This window comes from Manis pentadactyla, chromosome 1, assembly GCF_030020395.1.
Source record: "Manis pentadactyla isolate mManPen7 chromosome 1, mManPen7.hap1, whole genome shotgun sequence".
NCBI classification, from domain to species: Eukaryota; Metazoa; Chordata; class Mammalia; order Pholidota; family Manidae; genus Manis; species Manis pentadactyla.
In genome coordinates, this window is record NC_080019.1 from 22,151,223 (window position 1) to 22,171,325 (window position 20,103).

The 20,103-nt window shown below is 33.7% G+C and overlaps 1 protein-coding gene across 2 annotated transcripts in view; it reads right to left on the bottom strand.

The window, feature by feature from the left end:
- Nucleotides 1-20,103, bottom strand: part of LRBA (LPS responsive beige-like anchor protein) — a 760,266-nt gene that overhangs the window by 158,045 nt on the left and 582,118 nt on the right. For both annotated transcript variants that reach the window (XM_036887834.2, XM_057493634.1), the window contains 2 exons: nt 10,360-10,500; nt 9,223-9,342 (listed from right to left, as the gene is read on the bottom strand). In XM_036887834.2, the coding sequence (XP_036743729.2) occupies nt 9,223-9,342; nt 10,360-10,500 (261 nt within the window). The remainder of the gene's footprint in view (nt 1-9,222; nt 9,343-10,359; nt 10,501-20,103) is intronic.

Below are 20,103 nucleotides of genomic sequence, written 5' to 3' on the forward strand. Positions count from 1 at the left end.
TGAATACCCTTAATATTTTACAGTTCTCGCCTGCTTTCAACACATTTTTCACTACCGTATTTTGACTAGATATCTTCACTGAGCTTTGTGCTGTTCCCGGCTCCTATACCAAAAGTACAGTTAGGGGAGAAATAAAGGACATTAGTGATGCAAACAATAGGTAAGCAGTAACTGCCACAAGAAAAGACATACATAAAATGCCCACCTTACATCCTTTCTGGAACAAGTTGTAAAAACATCCATATATATATATATATATATATATATATATATATATATTGCTATGAGTGTTGGGGAGAACAGCTAATATCATTGGCTATGGAAACATTAATGAACAATCTACATTTTTAACTGAACAAAAATATCATTAAGATCACCAGCTCCCCCTACCCCCCAAAAATCAGAGCTGATGTGTGTACATTTTATAATTCAGGAAGATAGGAACACTTTCTAACAAGCACCTTAAAAGATTTTTTTCTCTGCCTGGTATATAAGCAGCATAAGAAAAATAGTGTTTCAAGTATTTTAATCAAAGAACAAAATATTGGTTTATTGTAGATCTAAGAGTACAAAGTTCAATGCAAAAAATAATTAGTACTTGGGTACTTCATTTAACCTACTGATACATGAAGAAGAAAAGGGCTAAAGAAATGTGGTAACAAATTTGCAAGTTATACATAAATTATACATACAAACAATGAACAAATATATAGCTTAGTCAAGACTGAGTGTTCTGCATGGATGAGAGACGTGAGGTATCTTGAGCTCACTCTAACGTGGATGTACGAAAGAGACTAATGGAAAAGAGGGACTGAAAAAAAAAAAAGAGGAGAAAGGAAGGAAGAAAGGGAGGGAGGGAGTAATAAGACAGAAATATATAAAAGATATACAGAAAAGTATAGGATTTTAATTTTACTTTCTTTTAGCATTTTAAAAATTCTGATTTAAAAATAAGTCTGAAAGCTGGAAGAATAAAAGATGAAGATATACTAAGAAAATAAAACTACCAAATCATCAAAGTTTAAGCTTTTTTTTTTTTAAAACAAATGCATCAAGAAATATATTTCCAGCAATTAGTTTTATTAACTGTAGCCAAACATTTTGTTATAAATGGCTCTAACATTGATGCTATCAGCATTCATGGAATGTATTATGCTAGAAGGCATGCTGATAGGGGAAAGAGGAACCTCACTTATCTTTCAGATTACAGACCCCTGGGACTTCAGAGGCAATAGAAAGTAAGTCAAAGGTCTCATGTTTTACAAATCTCACAAGACACAGAACTATTCTATGATCTTCCCCATTTAGTAATATTATTTAACAAACATGTACACTTAAAACTTCGAAGGGTTAACTTGTAAAGTTAAAACTAATTCTTGTAATATTACTAATAGTCCTTTATTTTTAAGATATTACTTAGAAATCTCTTAGGATTTAGCTGTATTGTACTTACTTAATTCTAAGTATGGAATATGCTGTACTGACCCTACTAATTTCTTAATAGAAATTTGACACTCATTACTAACAATACACAACATATTATAAGATAGGGTTTTAAATTCAATATCCAAGATATGGCCATATGAACTTCTTTTGTAACTATAACATTAACAACAAAATCTCTTAATTGTAAAACATGCAGAAAATTGAATCACTAACAACTCTTGGTCAGAAGAGGATATTAGGCTATCATTTCTTCTATGGACAGAAAGACCCTTCCTAAAATATGTGTTAGTAGCGCCACTCCATGGGGAGTGCGTATACGTTTGGGTTCTGCTGTGCCTTCTGGCTGGGACGGTCATTCACTCTCCTCATTCTCCTCAAACCACCTCTATTTTTCCCAGGCTCTTTCAGTTGCCCTACGTTAAACCTGCTTCATTACAATTCATAGTATTACTATGGATCTAGCCACCAAATCGAAAGAATCATCTTTAAACATAAGAAGGCCAACAGACACATGAAAAGATGCTTCACATTGCTAGTCATCAGGGAAATGCCAATCAAAACCATGAAACGGCACCTCATACCTGTCAGAAGGGCAAGTATCAATCAGAAATAACAACTGTTGGTGAAGGTGTGAAAAAAGGGAACTGTTGGTGGGAATGCAAAACAGTGTAGCCATTATGGTAAACCATATGGAGATTTTTCAAAAAATTAAAAATAAAACTACCATACCATCCAACAATTGCCCTTCTCAGTATTTATCTTAACAAAATGCAAACATTAACTTGAAAAAACCTATGTACTCCCCTGTTCATTGCAGCATTTAAAAAAAATAGCCAAGATATGAAAGCAACCTAAGTGTCCACCAATAAATAAAGAAGATATGGCATATATATAAACAATGGAACATTACTCAGCCACAAAAAAGAATGAAATCTTGCCATGTGTAACAACACGGATGGACCTAGAGGTTATTATGCTAAGTGAAATAAGTTAGATAAAGACACATACTGTATGACTTCACTTATATATGGAATCTAAAAAATAAAACAAATGAACAAACAGAACAAAACAGAAACAGACTCATAGATACAGAAAATAATCATTTCTGCCAAAGTGGAAGGAGGTAGGGGGATGTGCAAAACATAGGAAAGGTATTTAAAAAGGTACAAACTTCCAGTTATAAAATAAATAAATCATTGAGATATAATGTGCAGCATAGGGAATATAGTTAGTAATATTACAACAGATGGTAGCTAGGTTTATTGTGACTAATCTGCAATTAATATATGTGTTGAAGCACTATACCATACACCTGAAATTCATATAATATTATATTTCAACTACTTCAAAAAATAAATTAATAAAATAAAGAATCATCTTTATGCCTTCCCATCCCTTAAAGTCAACCAAATGCCAAATCCTGGGGAAAAACTTTTAACTCAACCCTGGAATTCATCCCGTTAGCTACTCAAGTAGTTGAGGCTCTTACCATCTTTCCTTCTTGAGGAACTGTAACAGCATTTCCCCTGCCTCCAGCTCTCATCCTCTTTCCCACCCTCTGGATCTATTTTCCATACTGCTGCCAAAGCTCTTTGTTTTATAAAGAGCCAACAATATGGTACTTCTGCTCAAAAATCCTAAATGGCTCCTCAGTGACTATAGCAGGGGATGTTACACTGTAGCCCAGGCCAAAAATGACCTGTCACCTGTTTTTGTAAATAAAATTATATTGTAATAGGGTCACACTCATTTGTTTACGTACTGTCTAAGGCTGCCTTTGTGCTCTAGTGGTAGAATTGGGTAGCTGTATAAGAGACTACATGGACTGCAAATTGAAAAATATTGATTATTTTGGCTATTTACAGAACACTTTTTGCTGAAATGACTTGCAGAATTAAACCAATTATCTTTAGAATATTACCATGGGTCTTTATATTAGACCACAACTGCCCTTCAGTATCCTCCTGTTTTCACCTTTCCTACACATCACACACACAAGCCCAATAAGCACTCCCCAGTGTCCCAAGCATTTCTTCTGACTTTGCTCACCTCATATTCCTGGCTCAAGTACTCTTTTACATTTCATCAAAGCCTTAATTTAACAAATATTTACTTCAGTGCCTACTATGTTCCAGGCACTGTTTTAAACTCTCAGAATAAACAATGACCAAAACAGTCTAGATTCATGCTCTCATATAGTTTGTCCCAACAGAATAAGACATAATAAATAAATGTGATACATGTTTGGCAGATGGTGAGAGACATGAACAAAAATGAAATTGGGAAGTAAATAAAAGTACATGGGGTGAGGGATGTAATTTTTAACAGATGGGACAGAGAAGGTCTTACTAAGCTGGTGACATTTGAGCAAAGACTTGAAAAGAGTGAAGGAATGAATCTGTAAGCTATCTGGAGGAATTTTTCAGGTGAAAGGAAAAGTAAAAGCAAAGGCCCTGAGGTGGGAAGATACTGGAGTACATGAGGAACCCCAAGGAGGTCCTGTTTGGCTAGAACACTGAGCAAGGGTGCAAACTGTACAAAAAGAGGTGAACAGGCATTAGGATTTGTGAGGGGAGGGGTATGGGGGGTAGAGCTGCTGCAAGGACTTCAGATTTTACTCTGAAATGGGAAACAAATTACTGAGATGGGGACGACTGTGAGAAGAGCAGGTTTGAAGGAATAAAGCTCAGGAATTTGGTTTTGAACATGAGAAATTTGAGATACATTTCACATATTTCAAAAGGAGATGTTGAGGAGGGAGAGAGATATCAGGAGAACTGTACAAGCTATAGACGAGTTTGGGAGGTGTGTTAAGACTCCCTTGCATCCTTTAAGATACAACTCAAATATCAGTCTATGAAGTTATTTGCAATCCCACTTCCTCAGTCAGAATTAAATTCATTTTGTTATGGCTTATTATACCACTCACCACTGCCTAACCTGTATTAAAAATAGTTATAATTTACCTGTCATTCTCTTATGGAAGTCTGTGAACTAAAAAGAACAATGTTTACCTTACCTTTTTAACTCCACATGTACTGGAGTTTACTATGTACTGAATATGATAAATAATCAATAAGTGATGGCTTTACTCAGTGTGTTTTGGGGATTTTAATTCACTGGTCATAGGAAGTTTTCTGCCTGAAGGCAGGAAGCTAGACACCTATGTCCTAACTAAACCTGATCATCTTCCATGTTCTCTACACACATGCCTAAGTCAAATTTATATCTTTCTCTCTCAACTTCCAAGGCAAATCAATCACCAAATCCCAACAGTTCTCACCTTCTAAATATGTCTTAAATCCATCCACATTTCTCTAATATCATTGCCACTGCTGAGTTTAAGCCTCTGCTGCCTCTTGCTTAATTACTTTAACAGCTTACTGACTGCTTCCCCTCTTGCTCATGGTTTAATGCACATTTAAACACCAACCACAGTGATCTCTTAAAACCACAAAGTCTGTTCATGTCATTCCACTGCTTCACCCCTTTCAGTGTCTCCACACTGCCCCAGAACACAGTACAACCTCCGTACCAAAGCCAGGAAGACCCCTCACGACAGGCCCTGAAATTCCCTTGTCTTCATTTCAGATGCTGTATCTGTGAGTCCACAGAGGCTTTATTATACTGCGTGGCTCAGATTGTTTTATTGTCAGTATCCCCTCTAAGGCAAAAGGTCAAGGAGGCAATACCTGTGTCTCATTTGGTGCTGCATCACAACCAGGGCCTGATGGCGGCATAAAAACAAAGTTTAAAAGTAAATGTTACCTCAGGATTCCATCCAACTTTTTACTCGAGTTTTACTTTTAGCACAGGTTATTTTAGAAATACATTATTGTACTAAATCCTGAGCTTCTGGAGAAAGCTTCTGGAGAAGTATATTCTCCAATAATCTCCACTTAGACCCATTTACTACTGCCTCCATTCTAGAATAATGAGCCTGGGTAACATTTATGACTGCTTCCACTCTCCAAATCCAGATTGTTAACATTTCTATAGGAAAGAAGTAAAAAGATTTAAACTGAGCAAGTCATATTGTACTGAATTGTTAGATTGAATTTATTGACACTAAGGGTACCCAAAATGAGTATGCTGCCCCAAGAGAGTGGGGGAAAATCAGTGATAATGAACTGCCTAGAAAAGCTTAGATATTTGCCTAATAGTTAGATTGCCTAGTGAAACTCATTCCAACTTTATGAGTCTATGATTTGTTTCACAAAATTTGGTCATAAAGGCAGTAATCAATTCTCTACCTTAGTTACTAAACTTAAGTTAGTTTTTAAGACCTGAAACACAGAATATTCTGGGGACTTTTAAAATATTATTTATTACAGTGCTGATTCTCCAACCCTTTAGCACTTTCTATTTCAGTCCTCAATTCTACCTATTATTGTTACTACTTGTCAGTTCATATTTAAATGAAGTACAATATCAGGAACACTGTTGCTCAAAGAGGGTGAAAGCATTCTTCTTCCCATAAGCAGAAAGCTATCCCTTGGGGTGATTACAAAACAATGGCCTGAGTCTGCATTGCCTGATAGAGCCACGAGCCGCAAGTGGCTACTGAACACTTGAAATGTGGCTAGTCTGAATAGAGGTGTGTTGTAAATGTAAAGTACCTACCTGACCTCAAAGACTTAGTAACATAACTAATTAATCATTTTACACTGATTACAGGTTGAAATAATATTCTGGATATATCCGGTTAAATATACTATTAATTTTACAGGACTCTTCTGACTTTTTAAAATGTGTCTATGAGAAAATTTTAAATTAGATGGCTTGCAACTGGGTTTTGCATTACATTTCTATTGGATGGACAGTGGTAAGCCTATTTAGAGAGCTGATCGATGCATGTGAACTGTTTATGTAGGTAGAATAAAAAGCATCCTTTAGGGTCAGATGTGAAATGGAACCACCAGTGGTGGACAAAAACACACATAATCCCCCACATGTTACAATGATAAATGCTGGTAAGGGTGAAGACTGCTTTAGTAAAATCTAATGAGGTCTCTTCCTTCTCTGAAATAAAAACAATTCATAATTTACACTTTCATAGGAATAACCTTTATTTTTTAGTAAAATTACTCTGAGTTTTAGCAGAATGCAAGAAATAGTTTCTAAGATATTAAAGTGACAGTCCCTCTTTAGCAAAAAAGAGTTAAGTACTAGAAATGTTATAGTGTTATTCTTTCTCCTGTAAAAAATTACCAAATATCTACCTGCCTCACATTTTATTTTTGCAAAATGCCATGAAACATTTTAGAGAATGTATATTATGTTAATCAAACAAGGTATGCTTTAGAATCCACTCATTACAGTGGTTGCTACCACTCGCCCTCACATTCCACTATCCCCTCTACTGTTTAACACTTTCCTTAGTATTTCTAGAAAATCCAACAAGACAATACAAAGAAAGAACAGACTATAATTAATATGGTTCCATTTGAAAGATACTGTTACATCTCAATGAAATGTTTATACTACTATAGTAATCTAAATGTGCTTTCCAATACATTATATTAATAATTGAAATATGCTTTCTAAAGTGTTAAAATGTAACAAAGAGTCAGGATTAAAAATTTTTTTTTCTAAAGGCATGATTAATCCCTTCTCAGATTTGGAGGGACCAATTACAAGGAATCTTTTAAAATAGCATATGTAACCATGTGCTACATACTTTCCAAAATATTTGAAAAGTTATAGGTCCCCAATTAACTGGTTATCAATATAGAAAACGGGAGTAGTTTCTTAATGTCCTACACCCCTTACAGGTATTTTGTGGTTTTAAAAAAAAAGAATATACATACATATTGGTTAGAAGAGCAAGTTTTAGTAGTTAGACGTGAAGAACATTTCTAAACATAATGAAATGGTATTTAAGAATAAAGCTGTATTTGGAAGCAGGATCCAATCAACATGACACCTGTAATTTTAAGTATTTCTTAACTTCTCCCTTATTTTCCAGTCTATTCCTTCATATAGACGCTGTATATAACACTGCTAGAAAGCCAGAAATTATGTAGCACAATAGGAAGAACTGAAATTCTTGTATTTGTAAAATAGTCGTGGCTGTTTTATTAAAGTCTGCTGGGGCATTCAAAGGCAAGTGAGATGGATTTGAACCCTTATTATTTGTGAAGAAATAATAGTAATGAGAAAAGTAAGGAGAAAAAGGTGAAGAATTCATGTGTGTTTTTGTTTTTTAATATTGTAGCTGCTTTGAATGGGTTTTTACTTTTTTTTTTAACATTTTATATTATAAGGGAAGTGTTTGGGAAATGGAATTAGATGTGATAATTGAAAGGTTCTGGAGAGAAAAAGGATGAGATTTAGGGAAAAGAGACAATAAATCTACATATCATATTAGCTTCCTGTACAATAAAACATTAAGCAAGACTGTTTAGTATTAAAGGTAGAAAGTTGAAGACATCTACTATCTATCATGGAGCAGGAAAAAATAATATTCAAATTCATGATTTTGTTTTTGTTTAAATATCTAGGACCAGATTTAATTCTGAGGTTGTAACTTAATCATGAGATACTTAATAAATGAATAAATTTACAAATTACAAAATAATTCATAAGTCTTCAATTTGATAACAAAATCAGGCTTATCAATATATTCTTGTGTTTACATAGCTTATTATTTCTCAAGAGTTTACATAAATAGCTTTGAGATTAGAAATAGAATTCAATAATTATTAAGTCTGTTAACTATCTGATTCAATGTTAACCTAACTATCCATTTCAAAATTACCTATTAATGATTCTTAAAGAGTATGACATAATTTCAAGAGTATTTCAAAATATATTACTTGTAATATTAAAAAGTCCTATAGAGGTCTCAATATAAAAAATTATTTCTGCATTTGACGGCATCTTCTTCAATAAAGTATCTTTGATATAAAGCAATTCTATACTCCACAGTAAAGTATATGTGAATACATTTTTATAGTCTATAAAGTATCAGACCTAAAAGTAAGATTCAATTATCATATTGAATTTTAAAGGGTATCTACAGTGGCATCAACATAAGAAATACAACTTTTCCTCTTTGAACCACAATATTTTTCATATGGTACTTATCATTCTCTCTCATATAGTATAATTATTTATGTAAAAGTCACATTTCTTTATGAGACTATAAGGAGTTTCACAACCACAGGTATATCTCTTTATATTAGACAGCATCTAACAGTACCTAGCAGAAAGAGACATTATATCATAAAAATAAAATATTGTATTTCTGAGGGTAGAAGCAAAAGTTCTGACCTTTTACAGTGATGAACATATAGATAGATAGGAGGAGAAGTCTTACCCTCAATAATAATGCAGTCCTATACCAAACAGTCAGGTATGCACTGAGAACCAGTAGCAGGTAAAAGATGCCTTAAGAATAAAGACATGGGGTCTCTAAATGAAATTAAAGCCTGGCATTTTTCTTATAGTATTGTCCAGACTATATTAATTTTATTCATTAGTTTAGAATTCTATTGAGCTTGCTGCCTTACACCCAAACTACAATATTTTTCCTTTAAAGAAAGATTCCAAGGAGGAGGAGAAAAACCAACCACTCCACCATTAAAGAGAGAGAGAGAAGACAGACAGATAGGCAGAAGAAATTCTATTCAGTGATTCTTGGCTATTTAATGAAGGCTTCAGCCTTTAAGGCTTAGATTTAGAAAATAGCACTGGACTGTAAGAGAGAAACTGTCAACATTCATTCACAGAAAACATCAGCAATAACAACTGTAAAGTGAAACATTTCTGTACCTTAATGTCAGATGTATCACGCTGACTGTTTCGCCAAGCTCTGGAAACTGATGAAAAAGTTCGATCTGCATGATCAAATTTCCCTCCTTGTAAATTTAGGAAGTAAGTTGTGAAGGGTTCCTTTAACAAAGCAATTTAAAAAAATCTGTATGTTCCCTCATGCATAAAAATGTTTTTTATAAATCTAAATATTTTAAAGACCAATAGACATTAACCAATAATATGTACTAAGCAAAGACTGAGAATTATACCTAAATTATTACATTAGTGTTCTTAAATTATTTTTGTTTCAGAACTTATATTTCCAAAATTTGGCATTTGCAACATTTTTCAGACTCTCTTGCTTTCCAGGAACAAGTTATTAATAATATTCAGACATAAATTAGATTGTATTTTGTTCATAGTACAGGGAAATAGTCCAAACTGTAATTTTCCTATTGTTATGGCTCAATATTTAATTTATAATAGAGAAAAGAAAAATGTTTGGAAGATTGAAAAGCCTCCTCTTAGTTAAAGAACACTTACACACATATTAGTGGATAATTGCTTGAAATTAGCTAAGCACTATAAATTACTTCTAGGATTTATGTCTGCCTGTACCCTTCTAACAAGCTTTAATTAATGATGTGCCGTTAATGCTTTCCCAAAGAAATTACTTTCTAGTAGATGAATCACCTTTCAATTTTACAGAAACATTTCTTGTTTAAACAATATATTATCAATACTCAGCAGCCTTGGTGTAATCTACAAACATACCTTATTCTGTTTGGTGCAACTTAAGTTTCCAAAACATATGAATGTATATCTGTAGTAATGAAATCTTATTCAGTCCTTATTTTAATAGACTGCATTTGAAAACAACCTGTTACAACTTATAATCGGGTAATTTATCAACCACTTAAAGAGGTAAATTTAAAGAAAAAATTCACACAATTTCTGGTGAAACAAATTTAAGGCTCTTCTACAGTAACATGTTATAAAATACATAGCAAATGGGATAGAAATACTTATAATTAGAAATTCAATCACTGGAAAAAATTTAGCATTCAGAAAAGATGCTGATGATTTTGAATCACTGCATATTCTCCACAACAGCCAATTTTTTTATTCATGGTTTATTAGTCAAACTGTACTTACTATTCTTAGCAGCCATGCAAGAACAAAACTTGCAGTTGAGTAATGAGTACCATAGTGGAACTTTGGAACTTGATCATCCTCCCATGATTCAAAACGCTCTGCAAAGAATGCTGCTCTTTTTGGATTCAAAGCTCCTATTGGCTGCCGATGGGTAGGAAAAAAGACAAGCAAGAACACATAAATTGTAATCATCCTTTGTCTCTTTCTCTCTTCAAATGCTATCCTATTAGCAAGTGTGAAAGTGAATTTAAGAATATATATATATATACTATTTAAGCTAAAACAGTGCTACATTCACAGAGTGGATGGAAAAACACATTTGTTTTCTAATGCAGGTTAGACATACATATATACATAAGTGGAAGGAGAAACCTGTCATTTCTCAGTAAGTCTATTTTCTGTTGAATATAGGTCTCCTACAGTCAGCCCATAATAAACATTTTCATAAAGACAATACATGAAGTGAATATTAGCTATATAATATTTAAATAAAATATTAGCTATATAATATGTAAAGCACATATAAAATCCTACTCAGCTAATTAGAAGCAGCAACCAGAAACAGGATCTTGATGTTAGAGGATAAATTGTGAATAGCTTCTGAGAAGAGGATGGAACAAAATTGGGGGGAGTAAGAAGTACAAGGAAGAGATTCACGTTACATAACAGCAGAGGCCCCAAAAGCAGTATAGTGAGGTGGTGGAGAACCTGGGCTCACTGGAATAATAACAGTACCCAGACAGAAGGACGTTTTGGAAAATAAATTGGGAAGTGCATGTAAAGTCCTACGGACCATGCTGACAACATTCTAAGATTGTCAACCACTATTGCTAAGATTACCTTTTAGAATTAGGACAAAGTTTGAACAACAAAAAAAAAGCATGTGAACACCCCAGAACTTGGCCCTGCATAAGGTGAAAGCTTAATAAATGTTAGCTGACATCATTATTCCTCTTGCTGCTCTTGTTATTTAATAATTACATGAACTCCACTAAACAGTATACAGAATGCTGTGTGATTACTTATGCACAGGTACATTTTCTTAAGGAAGACAGAGTGATCTTAAGATTTTCAAAGGGTCTAAGGGCTCAAAGAACAGTAAGATCAACTGCTTCAAGTTACAATTCATTCTCATAAAACATTCTGGATCTTTAGAAAAATCTCTACTTCTTTATTTAATACATAAGTACCGATTCACCAAAAAAAAGGTATATATAAAGTTACTTCCTTTAGTGAAAACCCATGAGTTTTTATAAGTTTCTTCTGCATTTATAACAGAAGGAAAATATATGATTAGTTATGGAGGAAATATTAAACTGAAATAAATAAAAAACAGGTTTAAAATAGATATATTCAGAAATGTTCTACTAAAAATGAAGCAATGTTAAGCTGCTTTTTAAATTACTTCTCATGTTAATATGTGATTTTAAGCAACATTTTAAATTCATCCTTTTGGTTATAAATTATCAACTATTTTTTCAAACTGCTATTTGTTTAGAACTCTTCTCTTTCAATAGCTTGGGTTCTAATCAACATTTTATTTTATGCCACTTTTTACTTTACAAGCAAATTTTTTTAAATGTTTAGTTATTATCATAGTTTACTAATTTAAAATGCCATCTCTTAAACAATTAGTTTCTGTATAAAAGAACTAAATCTGGTTTACTAAATTTATACCAGTTAAGAATGGAAGTGACTCCAAGAAATCTTTGTTACAGAACTAATTTGTAAGGCCAATAAATGTATTCTAAAAGTAGACCTAAAGACTGAACCATGCAAAAGAAAGAAAGAAGAAATAAAATCATTGGAAGACAAATTATGTGAATTAAAAATAGAATCAATGCTCCTTTGTATGGTTCTGCAGCATATTAAGTATTCATTTTATCTGCTCCTATTTTTATTACTCTCCAAAATGAGTACACCCCCCAAAATCAATAGTTATAGAATCACGTTTCTTGAATATAATGCTAAAACCAATTAGGATTGATTTCACTAGCATCTGGAAAAAAATGGCATCATGCAGAGATCCATACAGGTAGAACCCACAGTATTGATTCTGGCTGTTATTGTTACAGTTGGTTTCTGAAGCCTGCTACAGACAGCTATCAAGACATACCACATTTATTTGCAAGCATATAAAAAAAGAAGTCCCCAAATAAAAGGTTAAAAAAAAAAAAAGGCCAGTGGAGCTGTGCGGTGACAATGATACACTATCAGCTTACTCAGAGAAGTTACAGTGGGAATACACACATTGAATTATACATTACGCGAAAGCACTGATTTATCGTGGTAATAACATCCACCTCATTAAAAGATTCTGCTTTGCTGCAGTCGGAAGGCTACATATTGTTTACTGCTATAAATTAATGGCAGTGCAAAGAAGACTGTGGAACCATCCTAACAATAGATCTGTAATGACAGTGCTGTATATCACAGCTTCCTCAGCAGCTTCATAATAAAATGGAGACAATGTATTGAGCTAATACATTCTACCATGCTGGCCCATATTTTTCTGACAACTGCTTTAAAAGATGAGCTGAATCCAACTATGTTATAATGCTGCAAAACATTTAACTAAGCAAGAGTCAGTCAGACACCAAAGTGCATCATAGCATTTTTAAAACATTGTCTAAATCAGCATTTCAAGATGATTATTCATCTCTGCAAAACAATTAAAAGTAAATGCTGATGGCTCCTCTTACTTATATAGCATATTAAGAGTTACAATTGTAGAGCAATTCAGGAAGATGCCTAGCACTATCATCCTACAGAGAGCTCTTTGTACAATTTAACTGTAAAAGCTTAACAGAATATTTTTTTAAATCAGAAAATTGATTAAAGGAAGCAGAACAAAAATCTGGTCATTTAAAATGGTCATAACTTCCTGAAAAAAAAAAATAAATAAGAAGTAAGTATTGATTAGAGAGTTATAATACAAATTCATAACCATGTAAACATAAACAGCTCTAGGATAAAGAAAAATAATTTTAATCACTACAAAAAAGCTAACGAATAGAATAAACCTATAAAATACAATACCACCTTAACCGTAAGATGAAAAATTGACTCCAAAAAAATTGAGTGATTTAAAAATTAGGGTATCAGAACTATTAACAGAAACCCTACATTTAAAAGAAATAGGGTCTTGGATTAAAATAGGAAAAGAAAAATTAAAGAAAAAGAACACCAAAACTTGAAAATGCATTAGTAATACAAAAAATCACAGTACTTAGGATATTTTTAATCTTATAAATAGTGAAACTGACAACTGTGGTAGAATGATAAGTTTTCTGTTTGAGAGACAGCAATGATTTCTTTAGAAAAGACATGCATAACAAAATTTTCTAAATCAGGTTTTTAGCAGTATTAATAATAAAAATATCTTTATATTTGAGAAGTAATTTTGCTAATTCTTTGAGAATTTTGCTAATTAGTAGAGAAACAAAAATACTGCATGAAACATGTCCAGCTTAGTGCTGGGTACATAGTAAGTTATTAGTAATAATAACAATTATTATTTTCAACTTATTTGATCAAGAAAACTCTTTTTAAAAGCCATTAAATAAGCCTAGTGAAACTGAGAGAGTCTATTAGGAGAGAATGCAACTAAACATTACAATCCTCTAATGGTAGACACAGTTTTGTGCATTCTCTGTCGGAAGCCTAATAGTATTCAGTAGTCCCAATAAACTGAATTATCCTACCTCAAGAACATAACCAAAAGGAAGTTATTTTTCAAAATTCCAAAAGGCTTCCAAAGTTTACTATGAAAAACATATGAAATGTCAAGCAAATGACAATCATCTTCTACTATATTAATTAAAAACAAAGTTTTGGATTCACAGAACCCTTTAAAGGCACATAATAGTTTCATCTAATTACCAGTAAAAGTTAGCTATAAAGTGGGTGAGGACTTAATAATATGGATAACTGTTGAACCACTGTGTTGTACACTTGAAACCAATATAAGATTGTGTATCAACAATACTTAAAAAAAAAAGTTATCTATAAAAAGACAAGGCTTTTTGTAGTGTTGATACATTTTAAAGTTTTTCTTTTTACAAATTTTAGGAAGCCTTACCTAAAGTTATCCAATTAAGTCCCAGCTTACATCTTGAAATTATTATGTATTCTCACAATAAATACATGAGCTAGAAATCCTTATTTTAATAATAAGAAAAGAACTATCTTCTGTAACCTAGCACAAAATCAATATAAATCTAGAAAACACAAACCCAGCACTCAAAATCCACTCTTTGGGCCATTTTATCCATCAAAAACTACTGTATTATAAATTGTTTTTCCTAATTTCTTAAATTTCCATTTTTCAAATATAATATTCAGTAAGTTGATTTAAAAGGCTAACAATATATGTCAAGTGCTTAGGAGAGCTCCTAGCATGAAAAAAGTTCATCAATAAAAGTGTAGCTGCTATTAATGTTATTGTTATAATTGTTATAATCACCATGACCAACATAATTCCTTCTTCTTTTTGAGATTTATTCATGAACTGTTCAAATTTATATCAGCCTTTCAAAATGAAGTTCCAAACTGCTGTACCACAATTACAGTTACTAAGAGCAAGAAAATTATAGGGAAATGGTAAGAAATTTCAGAAATTCTACAAGCAGAGATTTGAGTTAACAAACTTCTCTTTCAAAATCCAAGTCTCAAAAGAGTTTTTTACACCTTCCTGTGAAGAGTGTTTTTTTGAAAAAATCACTAAACCTTAACATCTAAGGATGGAAGCAGAAGAGAAGAAAATTAAAGGAAAAGAAAAAGATCATTCTGGAACATATGACTCAGAAATAGGGCCCTTAGAAGAGCTAAAGGACAGGGTATCATAAAAATAGAGCATGACTATTTTTAGGGCCTGGCTTAGGATCTTGATGACTGGCCTAAAGCCATCCACCAATGTCATCTTCATTTGGTATCATCAGTAAATTGGAAACATCCTTTCATAAAGCCTGTCCTACAGCATTTAAGAGGTCATAGGCAAGAGAGGTTATACAATATTTTATTCTTTCCTGGAAATCAGGTAAGCCTATATTAAAGGACAGCCAGTGCAAAGTAAAGGCTAAAAACTAACAAGGAAAAGATAACAAAATGACTGAACTCAATGTTACATGAATCCAATGGTATGCGTTATAAAAATGTCAGGTGAAAGGACAGAATACTGTTAATTAAGTATAAGATGTCTGATATTCATGAATGGAATTAAACAAGCAGCTCCAAATTCAGAGGATGAAAGAGGTTGGACTATCAGGAAATGTGATAATCATAAAAGATGGTCATCGCTGATTAGAGAATAATGATTTGGTTTTAGAAGATTATAGGAAATAACTATGCAGATTAAAGGGGCCATTCTCTCTGATGCCAATGCTACTATTTATTGACTATAAGAGAAAGTTCTAAAAGTCTAACACAAATTGTCTCATTATATTCACAAAAACCCCTTTATAAACCTATTACCATTCCCAATTTACAGGCAAAAGAACTGAGTCTGGAAGAAATTAAATGACTCTTACTGGCTGGTTACCTAGCTAGTGGCAGTGGCAAGATTCAGAGCCAACTCTCACTAATCACCTAGCAGATCCTTGAATGATTTGGGTTGCGTGGATTAATGAAAATGTTGGTACTGAATCTGGAAGGCCATTAGGATCCTTTCATGGGTTAGATTAAAGGTCTTTTTGAAAAAAAATGCCATTTAATTTCTTATCCCTATCTATAAAATGTGTGTGGATATCACTCTGGCAGAAGGCTTCACAAATGAAAAAAAGAAAAAAAAAGGAGTATTTTGTCTTGGGAAGCTGAAAATGATGCTTGCAAAAAAGGCTTTTAAGAAAAAGTGAACAAAAAAGATTATCATCACAAAGTTTATTGTTTTACTTTCTCCTTAACCTTTATATGTGTATACACACATCCATGAACCCAAACAAAGGCCTTTAATTCTGTGTTGCTAAAGCTAATTTTTAAAGAAGCCAATGAATTTTGTTCTGTGTATCTCCAAGCCTCCTTCCCCATCCCCCAAGAGAAGAAAATAAATGAATAGTCGCTGTAATTTAAGGAACGTTGCCACTAGGAAGGGGTGCAGCAACTACTTGGTGTCAGTTGTAGCAGCTCTTTTATCTAAATGACAAGTATAACAAACAATCTGATCAGCATTTTTACTCAACCTTGGCTTTTAGGGTATTTTATCATATGCTATATATGGCTGAAATTGTTTGGCACTTATCTTCACACACTCTACATTTTATTTAATATTGTCAAGAAAAAAATTTCACTGACACACTGCCATGGCTTTTACAGTTAACAAGTAAGCACTTTTATTTTCAAGTACCAGAGCAGTTTTTAATCCCTTGAATATACACTTTCTTGCAAGTGGCATTGAACATATACCCACTATACTATTTCAATTTAACGAACACATCTTGGGAAAAAGAAAGTATTCCATTTTACTTACTGTGCCTAGGTAGAATCTAAATCATTTCAGATGTTCACATTGGTAGATTTAGTAGCAATTCCTTCACAGTTCTATGTAATTCAGCTATGGTTCATGTTAAGTGATTTGTACTGTGGTTTTTTTGTCTGAGCTTGAGAAAGGCACATAAATTGATTAAAATAATCTGATAATCCAATGCTAGTGTTGAACTAAATGCCTGGAGGAACTCAAAAATAATCTTAACAATCCAAGGCCTGCTTAAGAAAAAATGTTTTAAGTATTTATGAAAATGATAAACACACAAGAGGCCCAACGCTGATATAACAAAACCTTTTCATTTGCACATAGAGTCACCTACCCACTTAAAGGAACAGTGAAGGCCATTAAAATTGGGAGTCCCAGTCCAAAATGGAGACAGAGGAGGCCGCTAAACTCTCCTCCTCTGACCAACAAACCAAATCTACAGCTACAGTGGATCAATTCCCTCTGAAAAAAATCCAGAAGCCAGCTTGAGGCACTCATACACATCAGGCAAAAGAGAAAACCCCATAGCGTAATGGTAGGAAAAATTGTGACACACCTGCCATAAATCCCACCCCGACACTGTGACATACAATCTGACATACAATCAGGAAGGAACTTACGATTCCCTGAGGAGTGAAGACTTTGAGCCTAACATCTAGAGTCCTAACATTTAGGACTTCCACTTGTGAGAGAGGCCCCTGAAACACCGAGCTCTGCAAGCCAATGAGGCTTGTATCTGCAAGACCCACAGACTATATGGCACAAAAAGAAACAGCTGTAAACAGGGAAGGGAGGACTTTGATTGGCTTGACTATTCCTCAGAGCTCAACATAGAGGCAGCAGAGAGAAATGCCAATCTCCCAGTCATTCCTTGAAAGAGGTTCATCTCCATATCTTAAAAGCTGCAACTTGAGGGTCAGGCTCCTAATTTAACACACATTTAGGAATCTATTGCTGTCCTACCCTGAGACCAGGGAAGCCAGAAACCATCTCTACATTCTCTGGGTAGCCCTCTCCAAATCACCAATATCTCCCTGGAAGAAGTTTGTCCACGTCAGGCACCTTGGTTTTTGTGGCTGCTACCCAGAAGATGCACCCATTGATCACCTGGCTTTTGGGCAGCGGAGGTGGGGTTCACATGTCCCACAGGACTGCAGCAAACCAGGAGGCAGTTTTTAACAGGCTGTCCCTGAGGGCTCAAAGCCCAACTCCTGGTCTTTCCCTAAAAGAGGTCTACTTGCAAACTTTAAAAGCTGAGGCCCGAGGGTCTGCCTTCCAATCAGCCTGCATCTACTGCTGACTCAGACCCTCACCTTTGGGACACTGACCAGTCTTGGAATACCCTCAACTATTGGGAGCTGCTAAGAATAAATAAGGCAGCTTGAACAGTCACAAAAGTGAGATAGGAGATTAGAGAGATAGGATGTGACTTGCTATTACTGGGGACAGGCACAAAATACACTTGCTTCCCCCAGTCTTTCCCTTCTCTGAATCAAAATTTTCCAGGTGATGGGAGAGGCATAAGGTACTTTCTCATCCCAGGGCCCAGGCAAGTATCAACTGTACATGAGGGAAGGGTGGAAACAAAACTAATCTGATTCTGGAAGAGGGACAGGAAACACTTTATATAACCTCTAGGACCCAGGCAAAGATATACTGCTTCTGGGTTGGTAAAAGCAAAATGGGCTTATCCTAATGACCATCTGAAGTTGATTACATCTGCAAAGGGCTCATTTACAAATAAGATCATATCCACAGATACCCCAATGCATATTTGGACTACAACCTATCTTTTGGGAGACACAGTTCAACTCATAACATATACCCCAAAAAACAAATGTTGAAAATACATTAAACAAAACTGATAAATATGAAAAAAAGACAAATCTAAATTGTAGTTGGAGACTTCAACACTCTTCTCTCAGTAATCAATAGAACAAGTAGAAAATCAGTGAAGATACAGATGTGAACTATACTTATTAACCAATTTTACCCAACTGACATGTATAAAACATTTTACCTAATAACAAAAATATGTATTATTTTCAAGTGCACAAGAGAATTAACCAACATAGACAGTGTTCTGAGTCATAAACCAAATTTCAACTGATTCATAAAAATTGAAATCATACAAACTACATTTTCCAATCATAATGGAATTAAACTAGAAATCAATGAGATGGACATCTGACAAATACCCCAATCTATGAAAATTAAATAACACTCTTCTAAATAATCCATGAGTCAAAGAGAAAGTCACCAGGAAAAATAAAAATATTTGGATGGAATACAGATGAAAACACAATACATAAAAATTTGTTGGACTTTGCAAAATTGATGCTTTGAGAAAAATTTGTAGCATAAAATTCATCTTAGAAAGGAAAAGAAGTCCCAAATCAATATAAAGCTTCCATCTTAAGATCCTAGAAAAGAATTAAATTCAAATCAAGTAGAAAGAAGAACAGTAAAAAATGTAAAGATCATTAGAACTGAAAATAGAAAAGGCGATAGAGAAATAAATAAAATCCACAGCCATGATGATCCAGGAAAAAAAGAAAGAAACAAGGAAATTACCACATCAAAAATAAAAGAACAACTAGATGAAATAAACATATTCCGTGTAAGATTCAGACTACCAAAGCTCATTCAAGAACAAAGAGAAAACATGAATAGCCCTACAGCCTTGAAATTTAAAGTTTAAAAAAAAGCCTCTCCAGAAATAAAACTCCTGTCCCAAATGTTTTCACCAATGAATTCTTCCAAAAGTGTAAGGATTCAATAATAATATTTCTATAGCATCTTTTCCAGGAAATGGAACAAGAGGGAATAACTGCAAAACTTCATTTTGTCATGCCAGCATTATCCTCATACGACAACTAGACAATGACCTTACAGATAAATATCCTTCATGAACATAGATACAAAAATTTTTAAGAAAATATAAGCAAATCAAATTCAGGCATTTATTAAAAGAATAACACATCACAACCAAGTATGGTTTATCCCAGGAATGCAACAATCCAAAATCACCTGGTATAAAATTTGCCATTATAATAGAAAGAGAAACGTGTTATTATCTTCAGAAAAAGTATTTGACAAAACTCAATATCCAATTATAATGAAAACTCAACAAACTAGGAATAGAAGGGAACTTCCTCAACCTGAGAAAGGGCAACTATAAAAAAATCTATAGCTAGTACTATACGTAATGGTGAAAGACTGAATTGCTATTCCCTAACACCGAAGACAAAGCCCTCTCAGCACCTCCAGTCAACACT